Below are 17,055 nucleotides of genomic sequence, written 5' to 3'. Positions count from 1 at the left end.
GCTCGTCTCCTTCAGCTGTCTTTGCTCTTCCTCACACACACACACACACACACACACACACACACTCACTCACACGTACATACACACTCTTGTGCTTTGGGGAAAACACATAAGTGTCCAAAATCGCATTAATGCCATCCTCTGCGTCCTTCAGTGGACACTACAGTCCTGCAAAATCAGCAAACCCTTACATTTCTGCCTAATTAGCATGAGTAAGAGGAGTGTGTGTGTGTGTGTGTGTGTGTGTGTGTGTGTGTGTGTGTGTGTGTGTGTGTGTGTGAGAGTGAGCGTTGGGTGGTGTCCAGGAGGGTAAAGTCATGACCTCTACTTCCTAGTGAAGTAACAAACGTAGCGATTGATATGGGGAGAGACGTGTGTCCAAATCCAGGCAGTTTTTGCTAGGTGGTTGCTATGGTGTTGGTAGGTGGTTGCTATGGTGTTTCAGGTGGTTGGATTTGTATGGGTTTGTTTGGTGCTTACTAGGTGGTTGCAGTTGGGGAAAAAATCCTTTACTTTCTCCACCTGAATCTCCACCGGCATCTCCTTTGGATGCTATAGCAACCGACATAGCAACCACCTGGCAAGGAGTTTGTTGCAACATCTTTGGTTACATTGGTTGCTATGGTGTTGCTAAGTAGTTGCTAGATGGGTGATACAGTGTTGCAAGGCGGTTGCTATATGTCAGGTGTATATCAGGTGGATTCTCTGGTGTTGCTTAGAGGTTGCCAAATTGTGTTGTATGCAGTTGTTTTGCCATCCCATGTAGTTGATACAGGGTTGCTAAGTGGTCGTTGTGGTATCTCAGGTGGCTTCACAGTCCCAGGAAGGTGCTTGGTAAAAGGTAAAGGTGGTTGCAATGGTGTTGCTAGGTGGTTGCTAGATGGGTGGTATAGTGTGGCAGCTTGGATTACTAATATGTTGTTATTTTAGGTGTTATTGTGTGGTTATGATGATGATAATGAGGAAGAGGAGGAGGAGGAGGATGACAATAAGAGGGATGGTGAGCTGACAGCTGGTGATGTGGGCCATGGCTTTCCCAAATGCTTCGTAAACAAAAGGTTAATAAGGGTTCAGGGCCTGGCCGCCTTCTCGCTGCTTATCCATCAGCAGATGCCAGGCTGACTCTCCTGCCGCTCGGCCAGTCCCGAGGCTCGGCCTCCCTTCTGTCACTCGGATGACCGTCTCTAGGGACCGGGGTGCTGACAAACAGTGGTTCACAATTTCGGAATCGCTTTAGGTCACAGCCTTTTGAGACTTCAGGGTTACTGCTACTGTTTTCAGTGGTTCCCGAAATCCCAGATCCCTCAGGTCCAAGGAAGGACAACTGGGGAACCAGCGACTTGGGTCATGGGTGCTCAAGCTCTATTGAGAAGATCCATGGAGGCCCCACCTATTTGGGACATGAGGGATCTACTGCTAACGTCTTGGTGCCAGATGTGTCAGTTGTGGAGTCCATGCCTCGATGGGACAGAGGTGTTTTGGTGGCATGAGGGGAGTCCTGAGGGGGGACAATCGATGAACCAGTGACAGGATCATGGGCTCCCAAGGCTCATTGATGCGATCCATGGAGGTCCCACCTCACTACTTACTGTATGTAAAGGGTCTGCCACCAACGTCTTGGTGCCAGATGTCTCAGGACTCCTTCAGAGGTCTTGTGGAGTCCATGTCTCGATGGGACAGAGGTGTTTTGGTGGCACGAGGGGAGTCCTACATGATACTATCAGGCCATGGGAGGACAATCGATGAACCAGCGACAGGGTCATGGGTTCCCAAGGCTCATCGTTGCGATCCACGGTGGTCCCACCTCACTACTTACTGGACGTCTTGTTGCCAGATGCTTAAGGTCTCCTTCAGAGGTCTTGTGGAGTCCATGTCTCGATGGGACAGAGGTGCTTTGGTGGCACGAGGGGTGTCCTACACAATAATATCAGGCCATGGGAGGACAATCGATGAACTAGCGACAGGGTCATGGGTTCCCAAGGCTCATCGTTGCGATCCACGGTGGTCCCACCTCACTACTTACTGGACGTCTTGTTGCCAGATGCTTAAGGTCTCCTTCAGAGGTCTTGTGGAGTCCATGTCTCGATGGGACAGAGGTGTTTTGGTGGCACGAGGGGAGTCCTACACAATACTATCAGGCCATGGGAGGACAATCGATGAACCAGCGACAGGGTCATGGGTTCCCAAGGCTCATCGTTGCGATCCACGGTGGTCCCACCTCACTACTTACTGGACGTCTTGTTGCCAGATGCTTAAGGTCTCCTTCAGAGGTCTTGTGGAGTCCATGTCTCGATGGGACAGAGGTGTTTTGGTGGCACGAGGGGAGTCCTACACAATACTATCAGGCCATGGGAGGACAATCGATGAACCAGCGACAGGGTCATGGGTTCCCAAGGCTCATCGTTGCGATCCACGGTGGTCCCACCTCACTACTTACTGGACGCAAAGGGTCTGCCGCCTCAGGACGTCTTCAGAGGTCTTGCCAAGAGTCCATGCCTCTACTACTTCCTGTGTTTTCCGCCCACGCAAGCCCCACGTCTGGGGCTTTGTTCGGACGCGCCACTCAAACCTGATCAGGTTCAAGCAAGACTGACCTCCTGCAGTGTGAACGTTTCTGGGGTTGAGAGGCTGGGATTGAGAGGTGGACCTCAGGATTTTAGAAGAAGGCCAGTTGCACAACGGCCGCCTTCACGTTCCTCGACGGGCAGACTGGAGACTGCCAGTGTCGCAGCGCAGAGAGAACCCGCAGCCTGATTAGGAAATCGGGTGTAATATGATAGGAGTGGTATGAGCGAGCGAGCGAGAGGGAGGGAGCAGATGTGTTGAAATGCAGCTGCATTAGCTCGTGTGAAACAGGCCGTAAACTCTATACAAAGGGCAGCGTGGGAAAGTGGAGGCCCCGTCGAGGCATGGACACTACAAGACATCTGAAGGCACCTTGTGGTCGTTAGCAGCAGGTCCTTGGAGTCCTGCAAGTTGTGAGGTGGGACCTCCATGAGCCTTAATGAGATGGTCTAGGTACCCATGACCCTGTCGCCGGTTTGTCGGTTGTCCTTCCTTGGAGCCCTTTTGGAAGCTACTGACCAGTGCATACCGGGAACACCACACCACACAAGACCTGCCTCAGATGCCGTGGAGATGTCCTGACCCAGTCGTCTAGAACATCACAGTTCACCTTATCCACCTGTCGGTGGTTTTAATGTTGTGGCTGGTCGGCGTGTTTACATTCTCTCTCTCTCTCTCTCTCTCTCTCTCTCCTTTTTATGCTAATTTGAGATGAGTAATGCAGTGTTTATCATCCATCTGACTGAGAACTAATGAGCACACCCCCCTCTAGTGGTGGCCTCATGAATTGCTATTAAGAAAAGCTCATAACTGCTACTGCTTCCACTCACTGACCACTTTATTAGAAACCCCTACTACCTTGTGCTTTCACTCACTGACCACTTTATTAGAAACCCCTACTACCTTGTGCTTTCACTCACTGGCCACTTTATTAGAAACACCTACTACCTTGTGCTTTCACTCACTGGCCACTTTATTAGAAACCCCTACTACCTTGTGCTTTCACTCACTGGCCACTTTATTAGAAACACCTACTACCTTGTGCTTTCACTCACTGACCACTTTATTAGAAACCCCTACTACCTTGTGCTTTCACTCACTGGCCACTTTATTAGAAACCCCTACTACCTTGTGCTTTCACTCACTGGCCACTTTATTAGAAACACCTACTACCTTGTGCTTCCACTCACTGGCCACTTTATTAGAAACCCCTACTACCTTGTGCTTTCACTCACTGGCCACTTTATTAGAAACCCCTACTACCTTGTGCTTTCACTCACTGGCCACTTTATTAGAAACACCTACTACCTTGTGCTTCCACTCACTGGCCACTTTATTAGAAACCCCTACTACCTTGTGCTTTCACTCACTGGCCACTTTATTAGAAACCCCTACTACCTTGTGCTTTCACTCACTGGCCACTTTATTAGAAACCCCTACTACCTTGTGCTTTCACTCACTGGCCACTTTATTAGAAACACCTACTACCTTGTGCTTCCACTCACTGGCCACTTTATTAGAAACACCTACAACCTTGTGCTTTCACACACTGGCCACTTTATTAGAAACACCTAAAACCTTGTGCTTCCACTCGTGGCCACTCTCCACTCGTGGCCACTATTTGTGGATGTGATCTGAGGCTGTTTCATGAGAGTGACCAGTTTGGCCAGTCAAATGTATGCTAACATGTGTCATTACTATGGCAACCAGTGTGGATTCAGACTTTTATGATTGACCAGCACAGGTTTAGTGCTAGAGCACAGTTGTATTGAGGCTGTCAGTGGTTGTGAATTCAAATATTTTAACCTGAATCCTGTGTGTGTGTGTGTGTGTGTGTGTGTGTGTGTGTGTGTGTGTGTGTGTGTGTGTGATAGGCTGAGATCAGTGCGGCTACAGCAGAAGATCCTGAACTGTGAAACACCAAGTCTAGAGACTCTGCAGACTGAGGCTGAACACTCGCAACAAAGGGCTGTAAACACAGAGACCTGCACCGTAAGTAGCCTAAAGGCCAAGGTCAAGTGAGTCAACCAGTGTCAATGTACACTCACTGGCCACTTTATTAGAAACACCCCACCTTGTGCTTCCACTCACTGGCCACTTTATTAGAAACACCCCACCTTGTATTTCCACTCACTACACCTACATTGTATGTCCACTCTCTGGTCACTTTATTGGAAACACCTACCTTATGCTTCTGCGTGGCCACTTTATTAGAAACACCCCACCTTGTGTGGTCACTTTATTGGAAACACCCCATCTTGTGCTGCCACTCAGTGGCCACTTTATTAGAAACACCCCACCTTGTATGTCCACTTACTGGCCACTTTACTAGAAACACCCCACCTCGTATGTCCACTTACTGGCCACATTACTAGAAACACCCACCTTGTATGTCCACTTACTGGCCACTTTATTAGAAACACCCCACCTCGTATGTCCACTTACTGGCCACATTACTAGAAACACCCACCTTGTATGTCCACTTACTGGCCACTTTATTAGAAACACCCCACCTAGTGCTTTCACTCTCTGGTCACTTTATTAGAAATACCTACCTTGTGCGTCCACTCACAGGCCACTCTCTCTCTCTCTCTCTCTCTCTCTCTCTCTCTCTCTCTCTGTCTGTTTGACCCGCAGTGCTTCTCAGCGAGCAAGCGAGAGCTGCCTAGGTGCATTGTGGGTAAAGCGGCCCACTTTGAGCGCCTGCGGTTTCGAGAGCAAGCCCTTGTCGCACTGCTGAGCATGCTGGGAGAGGACGTCCAGAGGTACAGACAGGAAAGCACGAGACTGGACTACCTGACCGACAAGCTGACCAACGGCATGCCAGGGAAGAGTCAGCAGGACAGTAGCATGGTAATGACCGCCCCAGCTCTATACATACCCCTCAGTACCACCAGTGTGTAGATACGGTGATGTTCTAGATAACTGGGTTAGAACATCAGGCAGGTCTTGAGGGGGTGTTCCCCGTATGCAGTGCTCCAAGAAGGGACAGGGGACAGCTGTTGATGAAACCATGTTTGGAGGCTGTGCTTTAGCCTGGCTAGCTCTCACTGCCGGTTGTTGATGAAACTACCTCCACCATGTTTGGAGGCTGTACTTTAGCCTGGGTAGCTCTCACTGTGAGTTGTTGGTGAAACTACCTCCACCATGTTTGGAGGCTGTACTTTAGCCTGGCTAGCTCTCACTGTGAGCTGTTGATGAAACTACCTCCACCATGTTTGGAGGCTGTACTTTAGCCTGGGTAGCTCTCACTGTGAGTTGTTGGTGAAACTACCTCCACCATGTTTGGAGGCTGTACTTTAGCCTGGGCAGCTCTTAATGTGAGCTGTTGATGAAACTACCTCCACCATGTTTGGAGGCTGTACTTTAGCCTGGCTAGCTCTCACTGTGAGCTGTTGATGAAAAAAGGAAGGAAAGTTTTCTGCGGATTTGGGTGGGCAGGTTGGGAGACTTTTAGCCCGGATTGTTTGCCTCGGCGTTACTTTTGCTTATCCCTAAAGCACTTTGCTAGATCAGCAAAGTGGAGACAGCTGTGTGTGTGTGTGTGTGTGTGTGTGTGTGTGTGTGTGTGTGTGTGTGTGTGTGTGTGTGTGAGCATGCTCGCATACAGGTTCACCCACTCTCCCAGATGCTGGTGACGGCGAGACGTAGAGTGAGAGCTGGATGAAACATCTGTCCCCTCACCTGTCCTTCAACTCACACAGTCATTCTCTCTCTCTCGCTCTCTCGCTCTCTCGCTCTCCCCCCCCCCCCCCCCCCCCCCTCCTTGTTCAGGCGTTCAGTCTGTTTACGTTGTGCATTAACCCTTTAGGTTTCTAGCATCACCAACAGTAAAATATTACTATACAAATATTCAACAAATATGAGGTTGTATACATACATATTTTTACAAAGCAATATTATCTTGTAAATATTTGTAAAAAAAAAATGCATAAAAAGTTTTGCTAAGATAAAATTATGTTTATTACAAAAATAAATTGTTATATATATAATATTACAAAACATATTTTATATATTATTCTATATTTTTGGTTGGTTACAAATATTTTTCTTGTATTATGAAATTAAAAACATTCTGCAAAATTTTTCACAGTTTTTATTATAAAAAAACAATTATAAAAAAATATTTTGGCAATATTATAAAAAAAGCAAAATATAAAAAATATATGAATATGTCAAGTATAATATATAGTATATATTTTTTCACTGGTAAAAATGGTGTAACAAATTGACATTTAATAATATACAGATTTTTAAAATATATATACTATTTTTTTATAACAGACAAAAATAACAAAAAGGTAAAAATATAATAATATCTAGAAAATGTCTTATATAGAATATTGTTTGGTAGATGTGTATTTTCTTCATAAATATCATGCCTATATTACAAAATGTAAAAAATACACTTCTTTATACTCCATTTTTATTACATTTAAATCAGTATTGTATTTATATTATTTTTTGAAAATGCACTTCTTGAAATAGTTCTAAAAAATAGTTTCTAATTTAATGAAAATTGTATTATAGAACGATTTATAATATAAAACAATGTTATTTGTATAATGTTATATAATAATATTAATATAAATATTAGGACTACATATGTATTCATATATATTTTAATGTATATTACTTTTTAAATATATCAGTAAGCTTTTTTGTGGCTTTTTCTTTGGAATGCTTGGATGCTCGGGATGCTCGGGATGCTGGAACTCAGGCTCCAGTTTTGAGGAGGGGAACGTTAGTGACACAGAAACTGCAGACATGTGCTCGCTCCAGCAGTGAGGGAGCCAGAGGCAACTTCACTGTCCTACATAATTAATTGCCTTTGTGCGTTAATGCGGCTGGCCGAGCTCTGGTTTGGAGCTCTGTTAGACGAGACGGTGCGGGCAGACTCCGCCTCCACCTCGCCGAGGTGAGGATGATCCGAGCGGTGTGTCCGAGTTCAGGCCGAGTCTGAGGGAAAGGGCCGGGATGCTGCTTCGCTGCTGCTGCTGCTGCTGCTGCTGCTGCTGCTGCTGTGTTTTTAGAGATTAGTGTGTAAGTGGATTCCAGATTCCACAGTACATACAGCCGTTAACACATGTGTCAGCATTACAGCACACTCACACACTCACACACTCACACACACACTAACACACACACACACACACACACACACACAATGCGAGGTTGGTGCACAGGATCGCAGTAATCTAGGTCAGGACGCGTGGTGAATTCAGCACCATATGTCGCTTCACTCGCCCCCTTAGGAATAAACACATAAACTCTCTCTCTCTCTTTCTCTCTCTCTCTCACACACACACACACACTCACACTCACTTACTCACTCACTCTCTGTAACACACACACACACACTCACATCACTCATCTCAATCACTCTGTATCCTCAATCCAAGCATGAAGGGGCTTAATGCATGCCATATAGACACTCTGTGTGTGTGTGAGTGTGTGTGTGTGTGTTGCCGTGGGAATGAGACAGATGTACGGTAATGCCCCCCCCCTCCCCCCCAGTGGGACTCTCAGCCCGCCACCTGAAAAAAAAGCAGCACTGCAAACCGCTCAGAGTGTCCACACACTGTGTGTGTGTGTGTGTGTGTGTGTGTGTGTGTGTGCGCACTAATCAGCCACAACATTAGCCTTATATATTTAGTATGGTCCCCTTGTGCCGTCACAACACATCTGACCATTCGAGGCATGGTCTCTACAAGACGTCTGAAGGTGTCCTGCTGTGATATCAGGAGCACCAAAGCAAAAGTGAGCAGCAGGTCCTTGACGTCCTGTAGGTTGTGAGGTGGGACCTCCGTGAGCCCCCCCCCCCCCCCCCCTTTTTTTTTTTTAAAGCACTTTTGTTAGGTACTGACCACTGCATACCAGAAACACCCTCAAGACCTGCCTCACCCCAGTCATATATATTATAATATATATATTATGGGACACATTATTACATTATAGATACTTATATAAACAATACTTATGGGACACGTTATTACATTATAGATACTTACATAATTAATACATATGGGACACATTATTACATTATAGATACTTATATAAACAATACTTATGGGACACATTATTACATTATAGATACTTACATAAACAATACTTATGGGACACATTATTAGATTATAGATACTTACATAATTAATACATATGGGACACATTATTACATTATAGATACTTATAAAAATAATACATATGGGACACATTATTACTATATAGATACTTATAAAAATAATACATATGGGACACATTACATTATAGATACGTATAAAAAATAATACATATGGGACACATTACATATAGATACTTTTAAAAATAATACATATGGGACACATTACATTATAGATACGTATAAAAAATAATACATATGGGACACATTACATATAGATACTTATAAAAATAATACATATGGGACACATTATTACATGATAGATACTTATAAAAATAATACATATGGGACACATTACTATATAGATACTTATAAAAAATAATACATATGGGACACATTATTACATTATAGATAAATAATACATATGGGACACATTATTACATTAAATATACTTATGGGACTCATTTACATTATATTATATGTATTATATATATTATAATACATATGGGACACATTATTACATATATATTCACATAAATAATACACACTGGGCATATTATTAAACACGTAATATAATATACACAGGCTTATTTGTAAAGGCAGTGATCTGTGCTATGAAGTTGGTTCCACATGGCGCAGAAAGGGGTTCCACTACAGTTGTGAAGCAGGCAGCTGAGGTACTTTATAGAACCTCACTCTCTCTCTCTACACACGTCCCGAGAAGCCAGTTCTTTGACGGGGGACCTGCCGCCGCTGTGGCGATGCGATGTGCTTGGCAGCAGCGGGGCGCTGTTGTTTTGGGTTTCCGCGGCAGGATTATCGTCCCGAGCGGGAGAGAGTGCTTTAGGGATTTCCTGGGAGTGTGTTTTTCCAAACACAGTGTTTCTGTTTTTTTTTTTTCTCATGATAATGATTCCAGTCACAAAGATGAATCACAAGCTGTCACAGGCTTATATGCTTATATGCTTTTATTTAGTTTTGATTCGTTTGCTGGAATCGCAGATTCGCCAAGCTTTTGTCTCGGGGGGATAAGAGATAAAGCGTTCATCATCGTCTGAGATCATATTTTGGGGTGTGTGTTTGTGTGTGTGAGTGAATTGGGGGGGGGGGGGGGGTGGATTAATCACATTAAAGTCTAGATTAAACGATTATCCCTCTAAGGCCCTTTAAATACAGTAAGCGATTAGCATTGGGGCCCAGAGGGAGCGCTCTGGCCTTTTTCCCCCAGCACCCAGTGCGCTTTCCCTGGGGAAGAACGCTGGGCGAGTCCCTGGATTAGGCCGGATTTTCTACATCCCGGGTAATCCACTGGACACTGGCCAATTTGCATAACCTGCATTAGCATAATTAGATTCCGTTTGTTCATTAATATAAAGAGTATTCAATTACAGCGCCGGCTTTTGTCGCGTCGGTTGCGCGATGGTGTCGTCAGCGGCAGATGTGAAGGTGGCGAGATGGCGAAGGGGCCTACCCACGCTCCATGCTCTGAAGGTACCGCACAGCGGAAAAGTGGCGGTCCGATACAAGAGAGACGCAGGAGAAGTGTCGAGGAGAGAGAGCGCGAGAGCGTGAGAGGAACCGAGGGCGAGAGAGAGATGCACAGGGCTTATATAATTTGAATGTGTTGCTTTTCTAACCGCCTAATCCCTTAAGCATGGAATAATATGTGATAATGCAATTACATTTGGCAGAGCGGCACATTAAGTTCATCCTTCCACATGATGGTGCACATTACAGCCGTTCCAAACCCCCAGCGACTCCCCCGTAATTAAAACAGCCGCGTTATCCAGCAGAGCAGCGCCGCCCAAAGATTGCGCTCCGACAACAGGAGACGGCTGCCTATCCAGCTTCTTTGCCGAGATCTCGGACCTCTGCAGAAGGTCTCGGACCTTGATTCGCTTGTTAGGACTATGGCTTGTTCAGAGCTTGATCAAAACTCGGACTCCTCGAACCTCGTCCCAACAACAACCAGCAGCTGTCGGCTCCTCTCTGAACTCTGAACATTAACATAACAACTGAAGTTGAGATCTGGAAGACCCAGGAAAGCGTTCCAGAAGAACTGATGGTAGGATTCCAGAAGATTCAGCAGTCAACCTGCTCAAATTTGGCCTCGGTTGAAGAGTCATCAGAAGAACCGAAGGCCTTCGCCGCATCCTCGCCACGAAGTTCAGGGTCTGAAAGTTTTCAAAGGAACATCTAAACAAGCCTGTTGCATTTATGAAAACCAGTCCTATGGACTGAAGAAGTGTAAATACCCCTTTTTGCACTGAGCCCAGAAGTCCCATATGTGGGGCCAACCTGGATCCCCCAGGACTTTCTGGTTTCCAGTTGGGCTAACCATACAGGCCCAACATGGACGTGTTAGCTGGGTGACTAGTATTACCAAGGTGGTTGACCAGAATGACCAGCATGACCAAGCTGGTTGACCAACCAAAGCACACTGGTCCACGAGTATGACCAGCACAATCAAGCTGGTTGACCAGTCAAACTCAAACCATGCTTAGCTTTAGCTCTGAAAAAGACCAGCTTGACCAGCATAGGGCCAGCATGTTTTTGCCTGGGTGACCAGCATTTGACCTTAAAAAAAAGACCCAAAAAAAGCCATAAAAAAGTCCTGAAAGGGGTGCAGGGGTTCCATAGAACACCTCTCCAACTGTTAAGCATGGGGGTGGGTGCACCGGCCTTTAGGATTGTGTTGCAGCCAGTGGCAGAGGGAGGATTTCACTGGTAGAAGGAAATCTGGATTTATTTAGACATCTGGAAATTCTGGATGAGCAGCAGGATATTGATCCCAGACATACCTCAGAATCCACCATGGACAGCCTCAAGAGGCGCGCAAGCTGATGGTTTCGCTACTAGCTTAGCCATTCACAGTGATACCGACTTGCTTCCCGGTTCAAAAAGAAGCGGGAGCTACTAATAGCTTCGGCATCAGTGGGCGGGGCTAAATGGCCTCATATATGTCAAAAGTTTTCATACAAACATATTTAACGTCTTATTCCAAAGACCGGACTCCGGAATATGGGCAGAGAGTTCAGCAGGGCTTGACCACATGGCCGACAATGCAATGTGTGTGTATGCTGTGTGTATGTGTGTGTGTGGTGGCTGTCAGCACACTTCACATCCCCGTGTCCCGGGTGTGAGCGATTTGACCTGCCGAGCCGTCGCTGACCACGTCCCCCCTTTGAGTCTTTGTGATGGAAGTCAGGATTGACAGCTAGTGAAGGCCTCTGTCCCTCTTATAGCTGTTTGTAATGTCATGTGACTGCCCGGGACATGCCATGTGACACCTTAGCCGGCCTTAGCCGGCCGTGTGACGCCTGGGATGTCTGTGTTTGCCGTGTCCTGAGATGGCGCCACTGCGAATCAATGTCTTGGTTGTCGTCCCGGTGGGCGCGCCGCTCGCGAGGCCCCAGGTGCAGGCAGGTCTGACGGATAGCCGCTGCCGCCACCTGAGCTTTCCCTCATGCTGTCTGCCTCGGCTCCCGGCTCTCCAGGAACAGACAAGGCGATCTGGCAGCTGTGGTTTGAGTAACGCGCCCCGACAGTCCGAGAAATTCCTAAAGTAAGCCGCATTGGGCTGCAGTGATGGTTCGGTGTAGCGCTGGCTGGCAGACCTGAGCCTTCAGACTCTAGAACCAGTGGGAACTACCTGACCAAGCCGGCCAACCAGCTAGTCCAGGCTGGACAGGAAATACTGGTCACCCAGCTAACCAAGGTGGTTGACCAACCTAACCACACTGGTCCACCAGTATGACCACGCTGGTTGACCAACTAAACCATCAAACACGAATGAAATAAGGATATGCTATGCTGGTCAAGCTAAGCTAGGGCCAACCGTCTTAACCAGCTTGCTAGCCTAGGTGACCAGCGTTTCAGCCACCTTGACCATCAAAAAACGATCAGTTAAGACCATCAGAAACTCGCTACCAGCTGCCAGCCACCTCCCTCTTGCCCCATCACTCAATGTGGAAGATGCTAGAAAGCATAGATGTCTGTTAGCTGACGTAGCAGGATTAGCAGTTAGCGCTCACCTCTAAGCATGTGGGGCTCCTGGGACTTTCCATTGCTGGCAGTTTGAGCAGATGTGGTGAAGCCTATTAGCATTATTACCAAGATTACAAATATGACTAGCAAGGTACAGTTAGCACCATGCTAATTGGTGCAGTAAAGCGTATTAGCTTATTAGCTGAATTAGCCTTGTAGCATTGTAAAAGTAATCAAGGCTAGATTCAGGTTCAGGGAGGAAAGTAAATACGTAAGTATCGGGCAGAAACGTTTCGATTAGCGAGAGCTTGGCGAATTAGCGAAAGTGTTTTTTTTTCGTCAGCAGTGCATGACATGGTTTAGTGTGTGTGTTGAAATGAGGGCTGATGTGTTTCTTAGGGAACAGACAGCAAAGACTCTTTGCACATCTCCGAGCACGCTGCCGAACTTTCGAACGGACACGTTGAGGGTCGCACCACCATGGAGGACGACGAGAAGAACTGGAAAGCCAATAAAAAAGGCAAGGGCACCAATCTGACGCGCTCGGGAAGCGTGAAAGACCTCATTCACAAGTTCTCCGTTTCCGACGGCGAAGTGCTGACCGCGCCCAACGGCAGCCCCACGCTGGCGGTCAAAATGAGTCACGACTCGGGCAACCCTCTTCGAGCAAGCGATGGGGCGGAAACCCCGAAAGAAAGAGAAACCCTAAGTCCAATTCCTGCCGTAACGGTGACGCCCCCTTCTGGACAGTCAGGGAAATTGGGAAATGCAGGCTCGGCAGCTCTGTCCAACGGCCCGGTAAGTGCTGGTGGTGACTCGCCCTGGCGGACCAGACCCGCGGAAACTGGACTGCGTCACGTCGCATGAGGAATCGCATGCATGACCCACGGCTACATTCTGCCCCCACACGCACTGCTAATTAGCACGCTACTAACCCTGCCTGACCAAACGTTTGCCTGACCAGATTTGCACCTCGCCCCTTCGTTTCAGGTGTTGTCAGTCAGCCAAGACTCGTGTTTTATGTCTTCTGCTTCTTTTAGCTGACGAGGAATGTAGCTAGCGCTGACTAGCTAGCTATATAACGCACACACACGTTCAGTAACCGCTAATAGGCTAGGCTAGGCTAATGTGGTTTCTGACTAACTGTTGCCTCAGAATTGGACAGGGGTACGCTGAGCATTGCTAAAAACAGCAGCAGTAGCTGCATTAGCCTAGCAATAGTTCCAGGACAAAGCTAAAGAAGCTGCAAACGTGTCTTGGCTGGTTGACTGCATTCGCGGTAAAAGGGGGGCGGGGTTATTTGGTAAGTAACTGTTGTTTTGTGGCTTCGTTGTGCTGCATAAGAGCTGATTTATATGGCGGTCAGTGTCGCAAATGCTTTGCCTGGCCTCAAACTGAGCTTCGCTTTTGCGTGTCCAGCACCGTTTGCTGCCCAACGGCACCTGGTTTGCACGTGCTGTCACCGTTTTATTGGTATGCATGTGTTCGTACCTGTGCATGCCTTGATTCGCCCATGACAAACACCCAGAGAATCGCAGCACACGGTGGAACGATCCGTAGCGATGTATAGTGCAGCTCCGACGCGAGATCGGAGAGTGTCCCTAAATGTCCCTGAAATTTCATGCAAATGTCTTTCTGCCAGGACTTTGAATTGGACCGAGAAAAGAACCTGGACAGACCTCCGTCCGAGGAAGGGCCCATTACCCCTAGAATCCCTTTGAACCCAAAGTACCAGCTGTACCTGGGCGGCGATCGGATTGGGAATGGGGCCAGCGGACCGGGTGGACCCATGAGCACCGGAGCGAACGGAACCGTCTCCAAGACCTCCATAACCCGCCGGTCCATGGAGTCCTTGGTGTCTCGGGACTGGGACAGCAGTTCCGATAAGGTGGGTGTTTACAGCTGCCACGGTTTCTCACATGAATTCCATTAGGGTCTACTTGGACAGCCAATATAGCTTTGGCACCTGCCGTTGGCTTGTTTATTTTTAGCTCTGGGGCTACGAGGCTAAGCGGAGGAATCCTACGGAGGGGTTCAGTAATCTCTGTAGACAAACATCGGCACGAGAACGATTCCAGTGTGTGAAATTTCAGCCCTGCTAGAGCTGCCCCAGACAACCGCAAGTGCTGTTATTGTGAAACCACAACAACAAAAATAAACGGTAGACCACGGAATGGGACCACCAACAGGCTCACATAGATGTGACATTCAGGTGTCCACATACTTTTAGCCATAAACACGTCGGTTACTGAACACCAATATTAGCTTTGAAGCTTCAGCTTGTTGCAAGAGTTTGAGTCTTTTCTTGTGTCTTTACAGGTCGAAAGCCCTCCCAGAGTTTTCAACAGCCCCTACTCCACCATCTCCATAGAGTACAACCCTGTGAGCAGAATGTCGGACTACAAGGTGACTCATATTTACCATAAATATACAGTATATATATATATATATATTTTTTTATTAGATTAATTGAACCCTTGCCTTGTTTTTCCACTCACTGGCCACTTTATTAGAAACACCTACTACCTTCTGCTTCCACTCACTGGCCACTTTATTAGAAACACCTGCTACCTTGTGTGTTCACGTGCTGGCCACTTTATTAGAAACACCTGCTACCTTGTGTGTTCACGTGCTGGCCACTTTATTAGAAACACCTACTACCTTGTGCTTCCACTCGCTGGCCACTTTATTAGAAACACCTGCTACCTTGTGTGTTCACGTGCTGGCCACTTTATTAGAAACACCTACTACCTTGTGCTTCCACTCACTGGCCACTTTATTAGAAACACCTACTACCTTGTGCTTCCACTCACTGGCCACTTTATTAGAAACACCTACTACCTTGTGCTTCCACTCACTGGCCACTTTATTAGAAACACCCACTACCTTGTGCTTCCACTCACTGGCCACTTTATTAGAAACACCCACTACCTTGTGCTTCCACTCACTGGCCACTTTATTAGAAACACCTACGACCTTGTGCTTCCACTCACACCTACTACCTTCTGCTTCCACTCACTGGCCACTTTATTAGAAACACCTACTACCTTGTGCTTCCACTCACTGGCCACTTTATTAGAAACACCTACGACCTTGTGCTTCCACTCACACCTACTACCTTCTGCTTCCACTCACTGGCCACTTTATTAGAAACACCTACTACACTGTGCTTAGACTCACTGGCCACTTTATTAGAAACACCTAGTACCCTGTGCTTTCACTCACTGGCCACTTTTTTATGGTGGTATGTGTTGCAGGTTCCTGAGTTGTCTCCAGCCACGTCTGAGATTAATTTGTTTGGGCTGACCCGTAGCACGAGCCCCGTGTCCACGCCCACTCTGCAGTCCCCTCGCCCACGCTTCTCCGCCTACGAAACACTCACCAGGAGACGAGAGGTAAGTAACTGTGCATGTACTTGCACATGTACACTGCCATCAAAAGCATGGACATGTCCGGCCGTGTTTAGTGTCACGTGGGTTTCAGCATGTTGTGCCTCTGTGCTTTATCAGCAGCAGGCTCCTCCATCCCAACTCCTCATGAGGAGCAACTTGCCCAACAAACGGGACTACATCGAGGAATTGACCAAACAGATGGAGGACTACCAGAAAGTGAGTAGATGACCAATATGACACTCCATCATCTGTATCTAATGGCCTTGGTAAATGTACTGGTCGAGCTGACTAGCTCATGGATCCACATGGCTACCAGATCAGCACAATCTAGGAGAGGACACAGCCTGCCATCAGCAGATACCATTTCCTCCCTTGCAGAGTCCACTTAGACCACACACTTCCCAGTAGGTCTCTGCTAGGGGCACCAATAAATTCACAAAGCCCACTTAGACCACATGCTTTCCTTAGGGCAGTAGATCTCTGCTAGGGGCACCAATAAATTCACAAAGCCCACTTAGACCACATGCTTTCCTTGAGCAGTAGATCTCTGCTAGGGGCACCAATAAATTCACAAAGCCCACCAAGACCACATGCTTTCCTTAGGGCAGTAGATCACTGCTAGGGGCACCAATAAATACACAAAGCCCACCAAGACCACATACTTTCCTTAGGGCAGTAGATCACTGCTAGGGGCACCAATAAATACACAAAGCCCACCAAGACCACATGCTTTCCTTAGGGCAGTAGATCTCTGCTAGGGGCACCAATAAATACACAAAGCCCACCAAGACCACATGCTGTTCTCCCCTCTGACTTTCTAATATCTGCATGTCTCCCGTCCATCACAGAGGAACCAGTTTCTGGAGGCTGAAAGCATCGAGCTGGAGAAGGAGAGGACCCAGATCCGTTTCGAAATGCGGGGTCTGCTGGTGAACAACGAGGACCTGCTGCGTGTGAACGCTCAGCTGCAGGGGGAGCTGAAGAGAATGCGGG

The 17,055-nt window shown here is 47.2% G+C and overlaps 1 protein-coding gene across 3 annotated transcripts in view; it reads left to right on the top strand.

The window, feature by feature from the left end:
* The window catches only part of LOC140539468 (uncharacterized), a 40,619-nt gene that overhangs the window by 15,231 nt on the left and 8,333 nt on the right, over nt 1-17,055 (top strand). Inside the window, exons 3-10 of one of the 3 annotated variants that reach the window (XM_072662188.1) lie at nt 4,440-4,557; nt 5,203-5,418; nt 13,070-13,468; nt 14,313-14,558; nt 14,990-15,076; nt 15,928-16,065; nt 16,183-16,278; nt 16,911-17,055. The exon at nt 16,911-17,055 is cut by the window's right edge and continues 62 nt beyond it. In XM_072662188.1, coding sequence (XP_072518289.1) covers nt 5,308-5,418; nt 13,070-13,468; nt 14,313-14,558; nt 14,990-15,076; nt 15,928-16,065; nt 16,183-16,278; nt 16,911-17,055 — 1,222 coding nt within the window. In that variant the 5' untranslated portion in view covers nt 4,440-4,557; nt 5,203-5,307. Of the gene's footprint in view, nt 1-4,439; nt 4,558-5,202; nt 5,419-13,069; nt 13,469-14,312; nt 14,559-14,989; nt 15,077-15,927; nt 16,066-16,179; nt 16,279-16,910 lie in introns of all 3 variants that reach the window. The other 2 variants (XM_072662187.1, XM_072662189.1) reach the window with 2 other exon arrangements.

The sequence above is a fragment of the Salminus brasiliensis genome, chromosome 18 (assembly GCF_030463535.1).
Source record: "Salminus brasiliensis chromosome 18, fSalBra1.hap2, whole genome shotgun sequence".
Lineage (NCBI taxonomy): Eukaryota > Metazoa > Chordata > Actinopteri > Characiformes > Bryconidae > Salminus > Salminus brasiliensis.
Note: the sequence above shows the minus strand (reverse complement) of the source record. Positions and strands in the feature narration are given on the sequence as shown.